General features: G+C 44.3%; 1 protein-coding gene across 6 annotated transcripts in view; it reads left to right on the top strand.

Annotated features, from left to right (window-relative positions):
* The window catches only part of adgrv1 (adhesion G protein-coupled receptor V1), a 195358-nt gene that overhangs the window by 109847 nt on the left and 64610 nt on the right, over positions 1 to 20901 (top strand). For all 6 annotated transcript variants that reach the window (XM_045704309.1, XM_014160914.2, XM_014160913.2 and 3 more), the window contains 2 exons: positions 7 to 167; positions 500 to 600. In XM_045704309.1, the coding sequence (XP_045560265.1) occupies positions 7 to 167; positions 500 to 600 (262 nt within the window). The remainder of the gene's footprint in view (positions 1 to 6; positions 168 to 499; positions 601 to 20901) is intronic.

The raw sequence follows: 20901 nt of genomic DNA, 5'->3' as shown, positions 1-20901 counted from the left end.
CTGTAGCTGGCTGTCAGACGGGCAGTTCTGCAGGGTAGTGGAGGACAGTGGGAACTATGTGGAGTGTGCCTGCTCCCACCTGTCTGTGTACACGGCCCATGCCGAGATGGCCGCCTCGGCCTCCTACAACGAGGCCTTCTACGCCTCAGGCTTCATCTGTATCTCAGGTACCGTATAGACGGAGGGTCTCTTTAGGTATACATCCAGTTTAGTTCTTTCAGTCCAACCTTTTCTTTATATCACTCTTTCTTTCTCTCTTCCTTTCTCCATATCTTCCTTATATCTCTCTCTCCCCATTCCCTATATATATCTCTCTCTTGCCTTTCATGTCTCCATTCTCCATATTCTCTCTCTCTCTCTCTGCCTCTTTCTGTCCTCCGTTACCTCCCACCCTGTTTTATATGTCTTACATTGTAAGTATTTTTAATCCAGTTTAAAACATGTGGGTTTTTATGTTCAATATGGAATGATACAGAATATCTTATTGTCTGATCCTCAGGTTTCGGCTTGGCCATCGTATCCCACCTGCTGTGTTCCCGCTTCCCCATGTTTGCTGCCAAATTGCTCACCCACATGATGATGGGCTGCCTTGGTACCCAGGTACGAGGACCACCCCCGTATTGTCCCCTCGCTGAATATCCACAAAACATAGACACGTCTTCCTCCATCCACAATGATGTTCCCATGCATTCATTCTAGCCATAAGGCTTTTGAGTGGCGCAAACATAAAAAATGTTGTTCTTCTCTGTCTGGGTGTAAGTGAGCTGATTAGCACGTTTTGACAGTGTGGGTAGATTTAGACAGATGAGGAACCTTTTGAAAACGGTTATAGAACCATTCATCTCTATGCAGATCAATTTGCCTTGCTCTATAGGTCAGCAGCCCCCTCTACTCAAACACACACACACACACACACATACATCAACAGGTGCTGCAGAATTGTGCACAGGGCTGCCACAACCTTGCGGGCTAAGCCGTTAGCCCTGACAACAAAACAATCCTCCAGCGCCCTTTCCCATAAAAACCATGGCTGCCGTTAACCGTTAGAGCGGTGAAGGAGAAATGTGGCCGGTGGGGGGCTACCACGGAGGAGTGTCTCAGCTCCTTCGGACCTGTGAGTGGGAGTGGGAATTTTCCACTGATCCCCAGTGCCTAACAGAAAAACACAGAGCCCCTACTAAACCTGTCTCTCCATGGGGCTAAATACCCCGGGCACACTGATTTTATTGCTAAGTGGAGCCCCTGAACCTAAAAGGTTTGGGATGGAAAATTCCGTTCTGTCTTTTTCAGATACTGTACTGTACGTTGAGACCCGGGTGGGTGGGTGGGTGGGTGGGTGGGGGGAGGTAGGTAGGTAGGTAGGTAGGTAGGTAGGTAGGTAGGTAGGTGTAGGGGATGTGTGTGTCCTGTTGAGCTGTTCAGTCTTTATGGTCAAGTTCTAGTTGAAGGCTTGGTAGGTTGTGTGCCCGTCATAGCTGAAGGTCTACTTGATTGTGTCCATGGTCTGGGCTTCTATCTTTTTTGTGGGTAACTGTACACATATTCTTCAATTTCACTTCAATTCATTGTACTTGCAAACCCATATAAACAAAGTCAAAATGTTAATGTCTCAAGCAACCAAAAGAAGGCTAAGTCCGGGGTTTCCCACTGGTAAATTGCTGAGCAGAATTGTTTTCCTAAGGTGTGAAAACAGAAAAAAGACAGGTCAATGGGACGTCCATCTTCCCATAACTAGCAGTCCCCTGAGTTTGACCTAGAGTTTCTTTGACACTGTGTGGTGACACAGTTGAAGGGTTCATCGAGGGGTTTACACTCAGCACCACAGTTCTGTTTAGCCAGCTTTATGGAGCAACATTTGATTTGAAATGGGATTGAAACTCCTAAATCAGGTCAAGCGGTTGCTCCACTGTGTACATTTCCGTCACATACACATACATATATATATATATATATATATATATATATATATATATATATATATATATATATATATATATATATATATAATATATAAACGTATGTGGACACCCCTTCAAATGAGTGGATTCAGCTATTTCAGCTACACCTGTTGCTGACAGGTGTATAAAATCGAGCAAACAGCCATGCAATCTCCATAGACAAACGTTGGCAGTAGAATGGCTTTACTGAAGAACTCAGTGACTTTCAATGTGGCACCATCATAGGAGGCCACCTTTCCAACAAGTCAGTTTGTCAAATGTCTGCCCTACTAGAGCTGCCATGGTCAACTGTAAGTGCTGTTATTGTGGAAACGTCTAGGAGCAACAATGGCTCAGCCGCAAAGTGGTAGGCCACACAAGCTCACAGAATGGGACCGCCGAGTGCTGAAGCGCGTAGCTCGTGAAAATCGCTTGTCCTCCAGTACAACACTCACTACCGAGTTCCAAACTGACTCTGGAAGCAACGTCAGTGCAATAACTGTTCGTCGGGAGCTTCATGAAGTGGGTTTCCATGGCTGAGCAGCCACACACAAGCCTAAGGTCACCATGCGCAATGCCAAGCATCGGCTGGAGCAATGGGAACGCGTTCTCTGGAGTTGTGAAGCGTGATTCATATCTGGCAGTCCGACCGACGAATCTGGGTTTGAAGGATGCCAGGAAAACGCTACCTGCCCCAATGCATACTGTCAACTGTAAAGTTTGGTGGAGGAGAAATAAGAAATAGTTTGTCAAGATTGGTGTGGGAGAACTTGACTGGCATGCACAGAGCCCTGACCTCAAACCCATCGAACGTCTTTGGGATGAATTGGAACGCCGACTGCAAACCAGGCCTAATCGCTCAACATCATTGCCCGACCTCACTAATTTGTTTCACACTTTTTTGGTTAGTACAGTACGTGACTCCATATTTGTTATTTCATAGTTTTGATGTCTTCACTATTATTCTACAATGTAGAAAATTGTAAAAATAAAGAAAAACCCTTGAATGAGTAGGTGTGTCCAAACGTTTGGCTGGTACTGTACCTACATGTATACATACATTCTGTACATATCCTATGCGGCTGGCAGATGGCTAGGCTCAGGGGCCAGGGTTGAGGGTTCATCCTCTTTACGGGGTCTGAGGTGCCAGCTGATGCTCCAGTCTGTGGTATCAGGCCGAGCCAGAGGAGTATCTCCCTCTGTGTAATTACTCACTGACACAACCCTCTGCGCCAGGGAAATTAAAAGTGCCTCCATGATTGATTCTCACTCCTCCAGCATTGGCAAGCACATTCCTCCACCTTTTTATTCTCCCGCCCCCTTACCCTCTCTCTTTCAATATCTCACCCCCCTTTCTCGTTTTCTCTCCCCCCCCCCCCCTCTTTCATTGTCACCCCCCTCTAAGATGTGTGCAGTCTCTTCTGGAGGCCGATTTGCATGGCTTTCATTTAGAGTTGTGAGTCTGGGAGTAAGTCTAGATAATGCCTTTCCTGCTGAGGCACAAGTACTTTTTGACCTAAAGTCTCTCGCTCTCTTTTTCGCTCTCTCCCTCTTTCTCTCTCTGTCTGCTTTGTGGTCATTCTTTGGGGTGTTTTGCATTTGGGTCATGATGACATACCTAGGAGATGACATCTGACGGTGTTCTATCAGTCAAACAGATGAGAGGGTTTAGCTGGAGCATATCAATCCTCTTTTTGTGGGGGATTGTTGAGCCCACGGCCTCCAATTCAGCGAGGCCAATTTTTCGAATCCGAAATCTCATTTCCCGACACAATGGCATTGGGATGAGGAGAGAACAAGGTTATCTCTGATGGTGACATCATTCTCATCAGGAACCATCAGCTTTCTCCTGCTGCCGTTATCAGTTCGATATCCGTCTTTTTTTTTACACCTTAACAGCCGAGCTCTGGGAATTTTGTAGCGATCAAATCACAATTTAAAGTCGCAACACACTTTACAGAAATGAAAAAAAGATAAGCTAGAACAGCATGAACTGTGTTCTGTAGTATAGCGCCATAAAAAAACACTTGCATAGTAAAAAAGAGAATGTAGCCATGCCCTTAACCAACTGATCTGGAGGGATATGTTAGATTGATTTGATTTAATATTCAGTGTTCAAGGATTAACAGTTTATTGTCCCAGGCTGCGCACCGTAGCAAAGTAGGCATATTAAGTAATATGGTGGAGTCGCATTGACCCATGTGTTCCTTTTGGCCATATATCAGGTCTGGTACACTCTGGTTGGCTCAGGATGGGGGTCAACCGGGGTGCACCAACCACCAACCAACTGACCTGGGGGACGTGGGGAGGCTGTTCATTAAGGTGCAGAGAGAGGACAGTCAGTGGTGTGGACATCGGACCCCCCCTGAGGGTGAGGAGTGATCTGTCTACTCAGCCACCTCCAGGGAGAGAGAGGTGACCTGGCCTGTCTCTGTGATTCACTGGTGCTCTGTCCGCCCGGGTGGTGGCAGACACGCAACGCCACACTCTGACAAGCCCTCCCCGCAGCAAGACAACAGAAGATTGTGTGGAGTGGAAATGTACCCGGTGCTGCAGCTCACCTGGCCGCGTGTGTGTCAACCACGTTAGGGCTCTTCATACGAGCGGCAATAACGCACATTTGCCCTGGGCAATCAGAGAGGGGCCGCCATAAACGACTTTCAGGAGTAAGGGCAGCGCTGGAGCTTTGTGTGTGTGTGTGTGTGTGTGTGTGTGTGTGTGTGTGTGTGTGTGTGTGTGTGTGTGTGTGTGTGTGTGTGTGTGTGTGTGTGTGTGTGTGTGTGTGTGTGTGTGTGTGTGTGTGTGTGTGTGTGTGTGTCATCCTGTCAGTATGTGTGTGAGCTACGGGCATGCAACCACACTGGAGGCTAAAGAAATTTGGCTTGGTCCCTAAGACCCTCACAAACCTCTACAGATACACCATTGAGAGCATCCAGTCAGGCTGTATCACAGCCTGGTACGGCAATTGCACCGTCCACAACTGCAGGGCTCAACAGAGGATGGTGCGGTCAGCCCAATGCATCACCAGTGGCACACTGCTTGCCCTCCAGGAAATCTACAGCACCCGGTGTCACAGGAAGGCCAAGAAGATCATCAAGGACCTCAGCCACCCGATCCATGGCCTGCTCACCCCGCTACCATATACATCTGCATCCAAGCTGGGACCGAGAGATAGCCTGCTACCACCCAGTACTCTACCCTTAGAGACTGCTGCCCTATGTAAATACTAATTGAACAGTGGTCACTTTAATAATGTTTACATACTGTTTTACCCACTTTGTATGTATACAATATACTGTATTCTAGTCATGGCTCATCCTATATTACTACTGCTGTACAAACTTTTTCTATTCAAATAGTCCATACTGTCTTTACGCACAATTTGATATATACATGAAAGTGTTAAACAAATCAAAATATATTTGAGATTCTTCAAAGTAGTTGCCCTTTGCTTTGATGACAGCTTTGCACACTCTTTTTTAAAAACATTTTGTGCATTACTACATGATTCCATATGTATTATTTCATAGTTTTGATGTCTTCACCATTATTCTACAATGTAAAAAATTGTAAAATAAAGAAAAACCCTTGAATGAGTGGGTGTGTCCAAACTTTTGTCTGGTACTGTATATACAGTGCATTCGGAAAGTATTCATACGCCTTCCCTTTTTCCACATTTTGGAAAAAAGGGATTAAATGAATAAAAAAAATCAGTCTACACACAGTACCCCATAATGACAAAGCGAAAACAGGTTTTTAGCAATGTTTGCAAATGTATTAAACTTATAGAACAGAAATACCTTATTTATATAAGTATTCATAACCTTTACAATGAGACTCGAAAATTGAGCTCAAGTTCATCCTGTTTCCATTGATCATCCTTGAGATGTTTCTACAACTTGATTGGAGTCCACCTGTGTTAAATTAAATTGATTGGACATGATTGTCGGGGCCAAGGTCCCACAGTTGACAGTGCATGTCAGAGCAAAAACCAAGCCATGAGGTTGAAGGAATTGTCCGTAGAGCTCAGATAGTGTCACGGCACATTTCTGCAGCATTGAAGGTCCCAAAGAACACAGTGGCCTCCATCATTCTGAAATGGAAGAAGTTTAGAACCACCAAGACTCTTCCTAGAGCTGGTGGCCCGGCCAAACTGAGCAATCGGGGAAGAAGGGCCTTAGTCAGGGAGGTGAGCAAGAACCCAATGGTCACTCTGACGGAGCTCCAGAGCTCCTTTGTGGGGATGGGAGAACCTTCCAGAAGACCAACCATCTCTGCAGCACTCCACCAATCAGGCCTTTTATGGTAGAGTGGCCAGACGAAAGCCACTCCTCAGTAAAAGGCACATGACAGCCCGCTTGGAATTTGCCAAAAGGCACTTAAAGGACTATCAGACCATGAGAAACAAGATTCTCTGGTCTGATGAAACCAAGATTGAACTTTTTGTTTTGAATGCCAAGCGTCACTTCTGGAGGAAACCTGGCACCATCCCCTCGGTGAAGCATGTTGGTGGCAGCATCATGCTGTGGGGATGTTTTTCAGCGGCAGGGAATGGGAGACTAGTTAGGATCAAGGGAAAGATGAACGGAGCAAAGTGCAGAGAGATCCTTGATGAAAACCTGCTCCAGAGAACCCAGGACCTTAGAGTACTGGGGCAAAGGTTCACCTTCCAACAGGACAACGACCCTAAGCACACAGCCAAGACAATGCAGGAGTGGCTTCAGGACAAGTCTCTAAATATCCTTGACTTGAACCCGATCAAACATCTCTAGAGAGACCTGAAAATAGCTGTGCAGCGACGCTCCCCATCCAACCTGACATAGCTTGAGAGGATCTGCGGAGAAGAATGGGAGAAACTCCACATATACAGGTGTGCCAAGCTTGTAGCGTCATACCCAACAAAACTCGAGGCTGTGATCGCTGCCTAAGGTGCTTCTACAAAGTACTGAGTAAAGGGTCTGAATACTTAGGTAAATGTGGTATTTCAGTTTAATTTTTTTTAATACATTTGCTAAATTAAAAAAATATATATTTTTTGCTTTGTTATTATGGGGTATTGTGTGTGGATTGATGGGGGGACTATTTTAATCAATTCTAAAATAAGGCTGTGATGTAACAAAATGTGGAAACCATCAAGGGGTCTAAATGCTTTCCGAATGCACTGTATAAATATTTATAATCCTGTCTTTGACATTGCTCATTTTGATATTTCTTAATTTCTTTATTTTTCTGGATTGCGTATAGTGTTTTTTTGCTAGGTGTTACTGCACTGTTGGAGCTAACACAAGCATTTCGCTGCACCTGTGCTAACATCTGCAAATCTGTGTACGCGACCAATAAACTTTGATTTGATACACAGACACTGATTCACATGCAGAAACGTATTTGTCCAAACAAAAGCATACTTCATGAGCAACCGTTCAAATGTGACTAAACACAAACATACAATCAACCAAAATGTGACGTCCAACTCATAAGTCACCTACCGACACAAACACACTTCCTCCCAAACATTCACGTCAGCGTTTTTCCAGTAACATCACTTTGTTTTGTATTTCCTTTTAACCTCTCCCAACCGCTGGCAGTTTGTCATCAAATTCATATGGTTCTCTCGTGTCTTAAATAGCTGTTTTGTCTTACACCTGAAAAAAAACAGAACACTTCAGAGGTCTCCATCTTGGTTTATATGTGCATGTTTATCCAGACAGTTGAGCAGTTAGGGCCACTAGCTTACATAACTCCTCTCTGTGGTGAATTGACGACTCACAGTTTTTCATTTATTCCCCCCGAGGCTAGCATATCAGCCCTGTTGCGTTCTGGTCCGACTCAGAGCATGTGAAACGTACAACCTTTCTCTCTCTCCCTCTGACGAAATTCAAATTCTTATCGGTCCCAAACTAATGGGATTTGTATGTAGAAGTGTTGTTACTGGAATTCTTCTCGCTGGTTCCATTAGTAGAGGCACGCGTTACATAATCGGATATGCATCGAAGTTCACCTTCTGACCCACAGAATCAAACGTGTCTTTTTTTTTAACCTGATGTTATCATAACTGACGTAACAGATAATAACTATGGTGGATTGTGTTCCTCAGCAGTGATATGTGGTGTGTTATTTATGTATGTATGGGACAGGCCTATTTCCATAGTCCCTTGCTGACAGGTCGGAGACATCACTATTGTGTGAGTGGGGATGGTGGGTCTTAGGGAGTATTATATATGTGGCATTGTTGGCATGTTCTTTATCTCAGGGCCTGTCAACCTGGCCCCTGTGTGTGAGTGTTTTTGGTTTTGCTATCCTTGTGGGTACCAGAAGTCCTCACAAGGATAGTAAAACAAGGAAAATTCGGACAAGTGGGGAAATTTTGCCAGTCTCCACAAGGAAAAAGTGTATTTTAGGTACAGGGTTATTGTTAGGATTTGGGCTTTGGCGTTAAGGTTACGGTTTGGGGTTGGGAAAAATAGGATTTTGAATCGGAATCAATTGTTTGATCCCCACAAGGATAGTAAAACAAACATTTCTGTCTTCCACTGTGACTTTCTGCAAATATCTTGCTCTCTGTTCTCACACACTCTGATGTTTATCCCAACGGTCAGGAGGTGTTTAGGTGACTGTAGTTGTGAGTAATACAGGATATCCTGTCGTTCTGGGACAGGGTCCAGGAGTTTGCACTCCGCTCCGCTCGCCTCTGCTGCCCACAGGAAAAAATGGGGAAGCTCAGAACTAAGGGATTTGAGATATCATCACTCTCCGCACTCAGGCCGGAAAAGGTAGTTGCTTAACCGCAGGGCCTGACCCTGTTTACTTTGTTAGAACAACTTAAGGAAAACATTGTGCTCATAGCAGTGACACATAGGGTCTGCTTCTCGTTAGGCAGTTCACAGTAAATCAATAAGAAGTGTGACGTGTGGCTGACATCAGAAAGCCTCCTCACAAGGCCTGTGTTATTATCAGAGGCCAGTCTGGAGGGTGTGGGGTGTGAGAAAGTCGGGAGAGGAAGAAATGCTGGCACTCACTCCACTCCTCGATTCCCCCAAAAAAGTCCCTTTCTGATCTGAGTGCCATGGGTTTTCAGTAGGACCTTGACAGATTTTCTCCTTGAAAACAATGCCTGGAAAATTATATTTTATTTTGAGTTGGTCCCACTTGATAGTAGACATGAAATGATGGTAGTGTGCTCAGTGCTACTCCATACTATTCAGTGGGAGGCTCTTCACCTTTCTGCTAATCCTAGCCTAATGACGCCATGCCATGGTGTAATGTAACCAAGGCCTCAGCCAGCAGGACAGGAGGGGATAGGGTGGAGATGAGGAGGGCCCCTAGAGGGGGTCACATTACGCCCCACCGGAAGGTTACTGTCTCCTCCTCTCTTTATCCATCTCTTTCTCTCATACTCAACATACTCCTTTCCTACCCCCATCAGCAATACCTCTTCTCCATTACATCTCTCTCTCTCCTCTCTGTCTCTTGAGATGAAGAAACAGGGCAGGGTCTGATTTGTCATTATGAGTGTGTTTCCAACCCCCCCCCGTTTTAGACTATGCCCCTTTGCCCCAGCAGACGAGGTCATTCTCAGGTTTATTTTTTTTACCAACGAGGGGGGCTTGCCTACTGATTGTGATCCCAAAAACAGATGCACAGGTGGCCTTGAACTTTCCCCCTCTTTCCAGAAAAAGCTTTGCAAACAGAGGCAGGAGGCCAGCCTGACCTTTCTCCCGCATCTGACTCAGTTCTGCGGGCACGTGGACTGACTGCACCACCATGAGTGTGAAAAGATGTAAATGAAGCCTTTTCCAATTCAATCTCCTGTCTTACTCATTATTTTTTTGTATCACTCTTCAGCTCCTCCCCCCTCCATCTCTCTCTCTCTGGTGTCGTCAGGGGGTGACTGGGAGGACGGATGGCCCTGGTTGGCTCTGCTCTCTCCATCAGTCAGTCTGTGCTGTCTCTGCTGAGCTGAGCAGGGCCATCAGTGCCCTAGAGTTATGGACCCATCCTGAACCTCTCCTCAGTTCCCAGCCACCCACCCACCCACAGCGCTGAGCACATTAGAAAAGGGAAATGACACCGCTGCTGATGAACTCAGTTTTCATCCTGAGCCAATTGCAGCAACCCTCCCTAGCTCTATTCAATGTTGGTCTTGGAGGGACAAAACACTTCTGGTTTTCATCCTCTCCTAATCAGGGACTTATTCAGACCTGGGAAACCAGGTGAGTGCAATTAACAACCAGGTAGAAACAAAAAACAGAAGTGTTTCAGCCCTCCAGGCCTGGAATTGAACATCCCTGCTCTATACGAACTGCACACCCCTACCTACTACCCAAACCTGATAACGCTGTACACTTCTTATCACTGAGGGACCTCCCCCCCAGGTCTAATACCCTATTATGCATAGAGGAACATCCCGTAGTTTAAACTGTGCACCCTTCATAACTAAGGCACCCAAAATCTTGAAAGATCATATGCGTTCTGAGTTGGGCAACTACAAACAACTTCTCTGTATTGCAAAACATTTCCAAACATTAGACACACAAGAATAAGAAGTAACAGAGGAAGAGACGAGGTGAAAAGAACATCTCAATCCTTAGTGCCCTTCATTCTTGTACAAAACTGTATTCTCCCTGCCACAAACTATACCTCGGCTGGTCTAGTTCTACTTCCACCATAGGTGCTAGCAGTGGCGTGTATTCATGGATGCCAGGGGAAACCAGGCTTCACTAGAAAATGTACCAAGAAAAGAAGAAAAACATACACAAAATAATGTTTCTCTGTGTTTCATAAATTTCCTTCAATTCGCAAGAGGCTGAATATATCTCACCGGAGAAAGCATGCAAGCAAACGAAACAATGCCCCTCTGTCAGAGTATGTTTATCCAATCTATCGGATTCTGTCTGGTCAAAAACAGTTTGACAATGTTGTCGCCCATAGCGTTGAACGCAAGGAAAGGCCGGGGGGGGGTTTGGCCTCCCTTGGTAATTTGGATATTTTTAAATCAGCCTTGAGTTAAACTGAGTGAGCTCAGCTGTGAATGCTCCTGGCGCACCCCAAAAAAGTGTCAAGGGAAGCCAGATTGGATTTGGCTTCATACCAATCAGAAGCCAAATGTCATCATTGACAGAAAAAAAACTTGCATTTTTTGGAGTTGAACAAGTTTTAGTTCAACTGTTTACTGGTCTTCCCAATGGGTACCCTTATCTGCTATACATACATTGAATCATTGTATAAGGGCACAGGGTGAGACCCAGATGCAGACACGGGAGGCAGATGATTTCAGTCTTTGATATTTATAATAATCCAAGGGGTAGGCAAGAGAATGGTCGTGGACAGGCAAAAGATCATAACAAAGTCAGAGTCCAGGAGGTACAGGGTGGCAGGCAGGCTCGAGGTCAGGGCAGGCAGTATGGTCAGACAGGCAGGTTCAGAGTCAAGGCAGGCAAGGTTCAAAACCAGGAGGACTAGCAAAAACAGAGAAAAGGAAAAGCAGGCGCACGGAGTAACAGTCTGGTTGACTTGACAAAACAAGACGAACTGGCAACAGACAAACAGGGAACACAGGAATAAGTACCCAGGGACTAATGAGGAATACAGGTGACACCTGGAGGTGGGTGGAGACAATCACAAAGATTAGTGAAACAGATCAGGGCGCGACACATTGTCTCGCATTCAACCACACTCGGCACAGCCAGAAGAGGACTGGCCACCCCTCAGAGCCTGGTTCCTCTCTAGGTTCCCGCCTTTCTAGGGAGTTTTTCCTAGCCACCAAGCTTCTACATCTGCATTGCTTGATGTTTGGGGTTTTAGGCTGGGTTTCTGTATAAGAACTTTGTGACATCTACTGATGTAAAAAGGGCTTTATAAAAATATTTGATTGATTGAAATACACAGAGTGTACAAAAAATGAGGAACACCTGCTTTTTCCATGACATAGACTGAGCAGGTGAATCCAGGTGAAGCCTTGAGAGAATTGTAACCTGCATTGTGTATGTGTACCATTCAGAGCGTGAACGGGCAAGACAAAATATTTAAGTGCCTTTGAACTGGGTATGGTAGTAGGTGCCAGGCGCACCGGTTTGTGTGTCAAGAAATGCAATGCCGGTGGGTTTTTCACACTCAACAGTTTCCCGTGTCTTTCAAGAATGGTCCACCACCCAAAGGACATCCAGCCAACTGGACACAACTGTCGGAAGCATCGGAGTCAACATGGGCCAGCATCCCTGTGGAATGCTTTCAACACTTTGTAGAGTCCATGCCCCGACAAATTGAGGCTGTTCTGAGGGCAAGATGGGGTGCAACTCAATATTAGGAAAGTGTTCCTAATATTTTGTACACTCAGTGTACATTGACATTGTAATCTAAAAAATGACTTCATAGTAAGATAATACATCAATGCATTATCACTTATTTGGTTGGACAGCAAATACACTTTAAAGCCATTTTTCTCTGTTTGTTTTTATAAGCTGTTTGTGTTTGAGATGAATAAACAGGGCAGGGTCTGATTTGTCATTATGAGTGTGTTTCCAACTCTCCCCTGGTTTAGACTATGCCCCTCTGGCCCAGCAGACGAGATCACTCTCTGATTTTTCATTTCACCAACGAGATAGGCTTGCCTAATGATGATGACCCCAAAAACAGAAGTGCCGGTTGCCCTGAACTGTCCCCCCCTTCCAGAAAAAGCTCTGCAAACACAGGCGAGAGGCCCTTTCTCTCACTCAGTGCAGCCACGTGGACTCTGATTCTTTGTTTTACCACCGAGGGAGGTTTGCCCAATGAGGGTGACCCCAAAAACAGAGGTGCCTGTGGCCGTGAACTTTCCCCCTCTTTCCAGAAAAAGCTCTGCAAACAGAGGCAGGAGCTCCCTTCTGACTAACATATAGCCTAAGCTGCGGCTATTTGGAATTACTTGACCACCATGGGTTAGCAGCACTGACTCTGGCTCTTCGCCACAGAACTAACCACATTAAACTACATTATTACAGTGCTCACAGTTTGAATCTGACTGTAAAATGCAACAAAGGTGAGAGACAGTTTTGAGGTCAAGAGTTCAGTACTATAGATGTCTGATGTTATCTGATCACATCGGCCAGAAAGCTGTTACAGATTTCCTTTACAGTCATTTCTTTCAACGTTTTTGAAGCATTACTTTGATGTCGAGAGTTTAGACTTCAACAGTGGCCATGACAGCTGGTGGCTTTGCTCAGCTTTTCCCAGCAGCCTTATCTATCGTCAAATTCGCGGTAGCCTACAATCCCACATCTATAGACCCTTCTTCTTGTGCTGTAGATTTGCAGGTTTGTGTTTTATAAAGTTAGACTTGTATTGTGCTGCTGCTGTTATGTATACAGTCATGTGGTTTTAGGCTTCTACTTTTGAACAATGTTGTTGGTCTAAGCGTTTATTTATTAATTGTCACCACATTGCCTGATAAACATGAGAGGACCCTTGAACTGTCTGACTGAGTGCTTGCTCTGGTCCACTGCTCTATTTTTGGAGGCCAGGTTGTGTTTGCGGCCCTAAATCTGTTTCAGGCTGAACTTTGGAAGGTGAGATAGGGCAAACTCACGGTGTACCTACTGGTTTGGCTTGCTTGATACACTATATATACAAAAGTATCTGGACACCCCTTCAAATTAGTAGATTTGTCTATTTAGGCCACACGCATTGCTGACACGTGTATAAAATCGAGCACACCGCCATGCAATCTCCATAGACAAACATTGGCCATAGAATGGCCTTCTTGAAGACCGCAGTGACGTTTAACGTAGGACCGTCATATAGGATGCCACCTTTCCAATAAGTCACTTCGTCAAATGTCTGCCCTGCTACAGTAGAGCTACTCCGGTCAACTGTAAGTGCTGTTACTGTGAAGTGGAAACGTCTAGGAGCAACATGATCTTCATGAAATGGGTTTCCACGGCCGAACAGCCACACACACGCCACCATGCGCTTGTGTTGGCTGGAGTGGTGTAAAGCTCGTCGCCATTGGACTCTGGAGCAGTGGAAACGCATTCTCTGGAGTGATGGATCACGCTTCACCATCTGGCAGTCCAATGGACGAATCTGGGTTTGGCAGATGCCAGAAGAACACTACCAGCCCAAATGCATAGTGTCAACTGTGAAGTTTGGTGGAGGAGGAATAATGGTCTGGGGCTGTTTTTCATGGTTCGGGCTAGGCCCCTTAGTTCCAGTGAAGGGAAATGTTAACTCTACAGCAAACAATGACATTCTAGATGATTCTGTGCTTCCCACTTTGTGGCAACAGTTTGGGGAAGGCCCTTTCCTGTTTCAGCATGACAATGCCCCCTGTGCACAAAGCGAGGTCCATACAGAAATGGTTTGTCGAGATTGGTGTGTTAGAACTTGACTGGCCTGCACAGAGCCCTGACCTCAAACCAATCGAACACCTTTGGGATGAATTGGAATGCCGACCGCGAGCCAGGCCTAATCGACCAACATCAGTGCCCGACCATCCTAATGCTCTTGTGGCTGAATGGGAGCAAGTCCCCGCAGCAATGTTCCAACATCTAGTGAAAAGCCTTCCCAGCAGAGTGGAGGCTGTTATAGCAGCAAAGGGGGCACCAACTCCATATTAATGCCCATGATTTTGGAATGAGATGTTCGATGAGCAGGTGTCCACATACTTCTGGTCATGTAGTGTATGTTTGATTGGTTGATTTGTTTGTTTACTTGGAATAACGGCGTCAGTGGTATTGTGTGGCTCTTGCATATAGCTTCCCACCACAGCCTCTTACTTGGATGATAAACTATTTGCTGATACCTCAGTATACCAGTATTGATGATAGTTAAGACAAATCTATGACATTAAGTCAGGTCAAGTGGAGCGTTGTGTAACCAGGGGGTTTGACAGAGTATATGTCTTCATGGTCGGTCGATGCTGAAGAGGCCCTGCTCCATTTACCACCTTGTTGTCAAGTTGTATCGTTTGCTTTCTAAACTGTAACAATGCTGAGATAAGACAAAATGTAACATTAAAGAACAACATTGTGCATTGTGCCGGGCACAATGGTGTGCAAGCACAAAATAAAAAAGGAGAAATGAGACATTTCCTGGAAGAGCTAGGATGTGCTGCTGAGTGGATAGGGGAAGTTAACAATGAAATGTCCCTAATTAAACATGGCCCTGTCTATATTCAGACCTTTTGTCCTTAGTATGACAGCAACGATTTCGCCCAGACTAGTTTAACACAATCAGCCTGCCCAGTCATAGGCCTTTGTTTAGGTTAACACTAGTTGGAGGAGTGTTTGGACAGAACCTGACTTTATCTGTGGAGTCAAGGATGAGGGTTACCATGACAACACACTGAAGAGTACAGTCACACACCAGTGGAGGCTGGTGGGAGGAGCTGTAGGAGGATGGGCTCATTGTAATAACTGGAATGTAGTAAAAGGAACAGAGCCAAACATGTGGTTTCCATTCTAACCATTACAATGAGCCTGTCCTCCTATAGCTCCTCCCGACAGCCTCCACTGACACACACACATACTGTTCTCTGACTGTGCCACTCAATAAAGAAAGGTAGCTCCAGCTGCTTTTCCTGTCAGTCGTTTCCCACTCTGTCCTGTTGGGGTCACTCTCCATCTATGGTCAGAACATGGATGGAGAGTGATCAATAGTTGCCAAGAGCCCCACTGTTACTTAATGACTGCACGTATTTTTAGTGCACACTAATAAATTGCAAGGCTCTGCTCCAAGGAGAAACCGTTTAAGCTCTCCGCTCTGTTTTGTTGAACTAATTTGCCAGTGTTCTGGGGCCTCACTTTATAAGCGTTGCATACAATTTACATTAAATATCTGTGTGCACCATTTATGAAAAGACTGCACGCACAAAAATATTGAGATTTATAAACTTGGCGCACGCCTGTTTCCCATTATAAATCAGACCTATCATAAAGTGTGCGCGCGTGAACGAGCATTTAAATCCGCCTGAAAAACGCCCATCATTCACCTTTTATGGTGACAATAATGCCCTTATTTGCTGTATACTTTGGAAGTATTGGAATTATGCCAACACAGTATCTAACCTAAAGGAAATAGCAATGGCGAACTTGATCAAATGTCTTTGGAGGTGTTGGCAGAATGGTTTCTTTTGCAATGGCATTTGCTGTGCAATAGCAGATTGTTGTGGACGTGTAAACAGATCGTGTGAATGCAATAATGTTTTGCATTCACATTTTAACTAACCTAAATATTCTACACTGCACGTGAATTCTGAAACATTGTCTACGCTGGGGAAAAAAAAGAAGAGAACCACCGTACTTAAAGTAATAGCCTACGCACTTCAATGCAAAATATAAACGGTCTGTTCACCTGTTCAATTCTACTGTATGTTATAAAACATGCTCCCTGTCGGAGGCATAGAGCAAAAACTTGAAATTATAATAGCCTATATAATAGGCACAATTAAATGTGCATAGTAATTTGTTGTATGGCTACTGCGGGAATATGAAAACATCATGGCCAGAAAAGGTGATGATCATGGAAATGAAATAAATAAGAATAAATATATGTCTATTTCTAGTTATATTAGAATGCATACAGTGAGGGGAAAAAAGTATTTGATCCCCTGCTGATTTTGTACGTTTGCCCACTGACAAAGAAATTATCAGTCTATAATTTTTATGGTAGGTTTATTTGAACAGTGAGAGACAGAATAACAACAAAAATATCCAGAAAAACGCATGTCAAAAATGTTATAAAAGGATTCGCATTTTAATAAGGGAAATAAGTATTTGACACCCTCTCAATCAGAAAGATTTCTGGCTCCCAGGTGTCTTTTATACAGGTAACGAGCTGAGATTAGGAGCACACTCTTAAAGGGAGTGCTCCTAATCTCAGCTTGTTACCTGTATAAAAGACACCTGTCCACAGAAGCAATCAATCAATCAGATTCCAAACTCTCCACCATGGACAAGACCAAAGAGCTCTCCAAGGAGGTCAGGGACAAGATTGTAGACATACACAAGGCTGGAATGGGCTACAAGACCATCGCCAAGCAGCTTGGTGAGAAGGTGACAACAGTTGGTGCGATTATTCGCAAATGGAAGAAACACAAAAGAACTGTCAATCTCCCTCGGCCTGGGGCTCCATGCAAGATCTCACCTTGTGGAGTTGCAATGATCATGAGAACGGTGAGGAATCAGCCCAGAACTACATGGGAGGATCTTGTCAATGATCTCAAGGCAGCTGGGACCATAGTCACCAAGAAAACAATTGGTAACACACTATGCCGTGAAGGACTGAAATCCTGCAGCGCCCGCAAGGTCCCCCTGCTCAAGAAAGCACATATACATGCCCGTCTGAAGTTTGCCAATGAACATCTGAATGATTCAGAGGACAACTGGGTGAAAGTGTTGTGGTCAGATGAGACCAAAATGGAGCTCTTTGGCATCAACTCAACTCGCCGTGTTTGGAGGAGGAGGAATGCTGCCTATGACCCCAAGAACACCATCCCCACCGTCAAACATGGAGGTGGAAACATTATGCTTTGGGGTGTTTTTCTGCTAAGGGGACAGGACAACTTCACCGCATCAAAGGGACGATGGACGGGGCCATGTACCGTCAAATCTTGGGTGACAACCTCCTTCCCTCAGCCAGGGCATTGAAAATGGGTCGTGGGTGGGTATTTCAGCATGACAATGACCCAAAACACAGGGCCAAAGCAACAAAGGAGTGGCTCAAGAAGAAGCACATTAAGGTCCTGGAGTGGCCTAGCCAGTCTCCAGACCTTAATCCCATAGAAAATCTGTGGAGGGAGCTGAAGGTTCGAGATGCCAAACGTCAGCCTTGAAACCTTAATGACTTGGAGAAGATCTGCAAAGAGGAGTGGGACAAAATCCCTCCTGAGATGTGTGCAAACCTGGTGGCCAACTACAAGAAACATCTGACCTCTGATTGCCAACAAGGGTTTTGCCACCAAGTACTAAGTCATGTTTTGCAGAGGGGTCAAATACTTATTTCCCTCATTAAAATGCAAATCAATTTATAACATTTTTGACATGCGTTTTTTTATTTATTTTTTATTTTTTATTCTGTCTCTCACTGTTCAAATTAACCTAACATTAAAATTATAGACTGATAATTTCTTTGTCAGTGGGCAAACGTACAAAATCACCAGGGGATCAAATACTTTTTTCCCTCACTGTAGATAAAATAAACAGAATTTCGATCTTCTCACTAATGGCAAATGATTGCATCTTGTAATTATATTTAGCAATTTTTTTTGTTATGAATAAGAGTGTCTTCATATATTCCACATTTGCACTAGGCTACTACAACCACATATAGACTACTATTGCCTTCTTGCGATGCAGTACTTCGACCACTAGAAACAGTGCTTACGCATGGTCTAATGATTTCAGGAGGATACGCACAACTGAGAAAGTGAATCAGTATTGGGCTGTGTGGACAGCAGGACTCAACATTAAGTGCTCAACCTGATCTGGCTCATCACATATGGATCGATCCACTCACTGATGAATGCAGTGGTATTAGAGTATCAGGAGAGTTAAAGGGGATCCCTCATCGTCAATGGGCCATTATACAGTAATAAAGCGCCCACGACTAATTAGACAGGATCATGATATCAGGCAGGGATGTCATGCATTATCTATGCATATTCACTTTAATAACTCTACCTACATGTACATATTACCTCAATTACCTCAACTAACCGGTGCCCCCGCACATTGACTCTGTACTGGTACCCCCCTGTGTATAGTCTCACTATTGTTATTTTACTGCTGCTCTATAATTACTTCTATAAATACTACTTTTATTTCTTATTCTTGTTAGTATTTTTTAAACTGCATTGTTGGTTAGGGGCTTGTAAGTAAGCATTTCACTGTAAGGTCTACTCTTGTCGTATTCGGCGCATGTGACTAATAAGATTTGATTTGATTTGATGATCCAGTGATGTAATCCCCCACCCCTCCAAATCTCTCAAATGGAACTCAAGCAGTGTTGGGATCTTTTGATTTAAGTTGCACAGTTTGGTGTACTGATTATAAAGAGGCAAGCTGGAGCGCAGAGCACGACACCGCTCAGGTGATGACGCAACCAAGCAAACGAACTAACCGCTGGCTGTGATGTGACATAATGGTGGTGCCACTCAGAAATGAAGTTTCCCCAAAACAGATCAGCTCTGTAGAGTGAATGGGAAGCTGAGAGGAGCTTCATTCTCAACATGGATAGACGGTAGCACCAGGAAGGAGGTATACTGTAGTGCTGAATGGGATGGGATGTGGTGCTGAACACCACTAATCAATGCTTTGTGACTTTAAAAGGGACTCTCCCCTCACATACTGCAGCCGTTCAGTTGGCAGTTCCAAAACCTTTAGGTGCATAGGGATCTGAAATTGCTTGTCATTCTTTTAAGTCATCTCTTTGCTTGTTGTTATGGCTCTCGGGACCTGATTGAATGGTAGCCATGTTGTCTAATGTGTGACCATGGTCCCTACTGTCTGTCTGATGACCCTGGCTGGGAAAAGCAACTGAGAGCCAACACACACACACACACACACACACACACACACACACACACACACACACACACACACACACACACACACACACACACACACACACACACACACACACAGTCCTGTGTATTAGAGTGTGAGTTGACCCATTGAGAGTGTGTTTAGTGCTGACCTTGAACAGCTGGCTCTTGTGTTTTTCTAGCTCACTCCTCACCGTGCTTAAGGCATCTGTGAAACACCCCAATGAGCTCTTTGTCTGGCTGAGGCCGGTGGGAGCATATACAACCTTGTGTTTTTGGACAAGCATCTTCCATTTTTAGTTAACTAGGCAAGTCTGTTATGAACAAATTCTTATTTTCAATGACGGCCTACCCCGGCCAAACCGTAACGACGCTGGGTCAATTGTGCGCCGCCCGATGGGACTCCCAATCACGGCCGGATGTGATACTAGGGTCTGTAGTGACGCTTCTAGCACTGAGAGGCAGTGCCTTAGACCGCTGCGCCACTCAGGAGTCCCATACCGTCTAGCACGTGTAAAACTCATTCCATGGTGGGCCGTGTGTCTGCAGGTTTTCACTCCTATCTTGTAGTTGATTGATGAATTCAAGTCACTAATTAGTGAGGAACTCCCCTCACCTGGTTGTCTAGGTCTTAATTGAAAGGAAAAACAAAAGCCAGCGGGCACTAGGCCCTCCATGGAATGAGTTTGACAGCCCTGATATATAGTATTCATTTTGTATATTTATATTTATATCTCTGATTTTGATATTGACAATGATATTGTCTTTTATTTTCTAGTGGGTAGACCATATGGTTCAATAGAAAAATTGCCTAATTAATGAAAAAAGCATCTAATCAACAATGGCATTATTACCTCTGCAACTTGTCCAACTATTTACTTTATTCACAATTGCCACCACCAGTTTGACGCCAAAATATTGACAACAAATCCATATTGATAATGTGTACAAAAATATAAAGTATATTTCATGCTGAAACCCTGATATTAAACAGAGATGGTATTCACTAAATTGATGGTTTCAATTTAGGATAATGTTTTACAACTTTGTCATTCTATTTTTTATTTTAAAAACATCTTATTGAATTATTTCGTATGTTTTACACGTGTCACGTCCTGACCATAGTAAGATGTTATTTTCTATGGTAGAGTAGGTCAGGGCGTGACAGGGGGTGTTTTGTGTTTTTCTATGTTTCGTAGTTCTATGTTTAGGTTCTAGTTTTCTATTTCTATGTTGTTGTTTTTTGGGATGATCTCCAATTAGAGGCAGCTGGTCCTCGTTGTCTCTAATTGGAGATCATACTTAAGTAGGGTTTTTTTTTCCACCTGTGTTTGTGGGTAGTTGTCTTCTGTTTAGTTTTCTGTACCTGACAGAACAGTGCACTTTTGTTTTCTCTTTGTTATTTTTCTTTGGTCTTCTGAGTTAAAATAAATATTCATCATGAGCAAT

This window comes from Salmo salar, chromosome ssa20, assembly GCF_905237065.1.
Source record: "Salmo salar chromosome ssa20, Ssal_v3.1, whole genome shotgun sequence".
NCBI lineage: Eukaryota > Metazoa > Chordata > Actinopteri > Salmoniformes > Salmonidae > Salmo > Salmo salar.
This window is presented reverse-complemented; position numbering and strand designations above follow the sequence as displayed.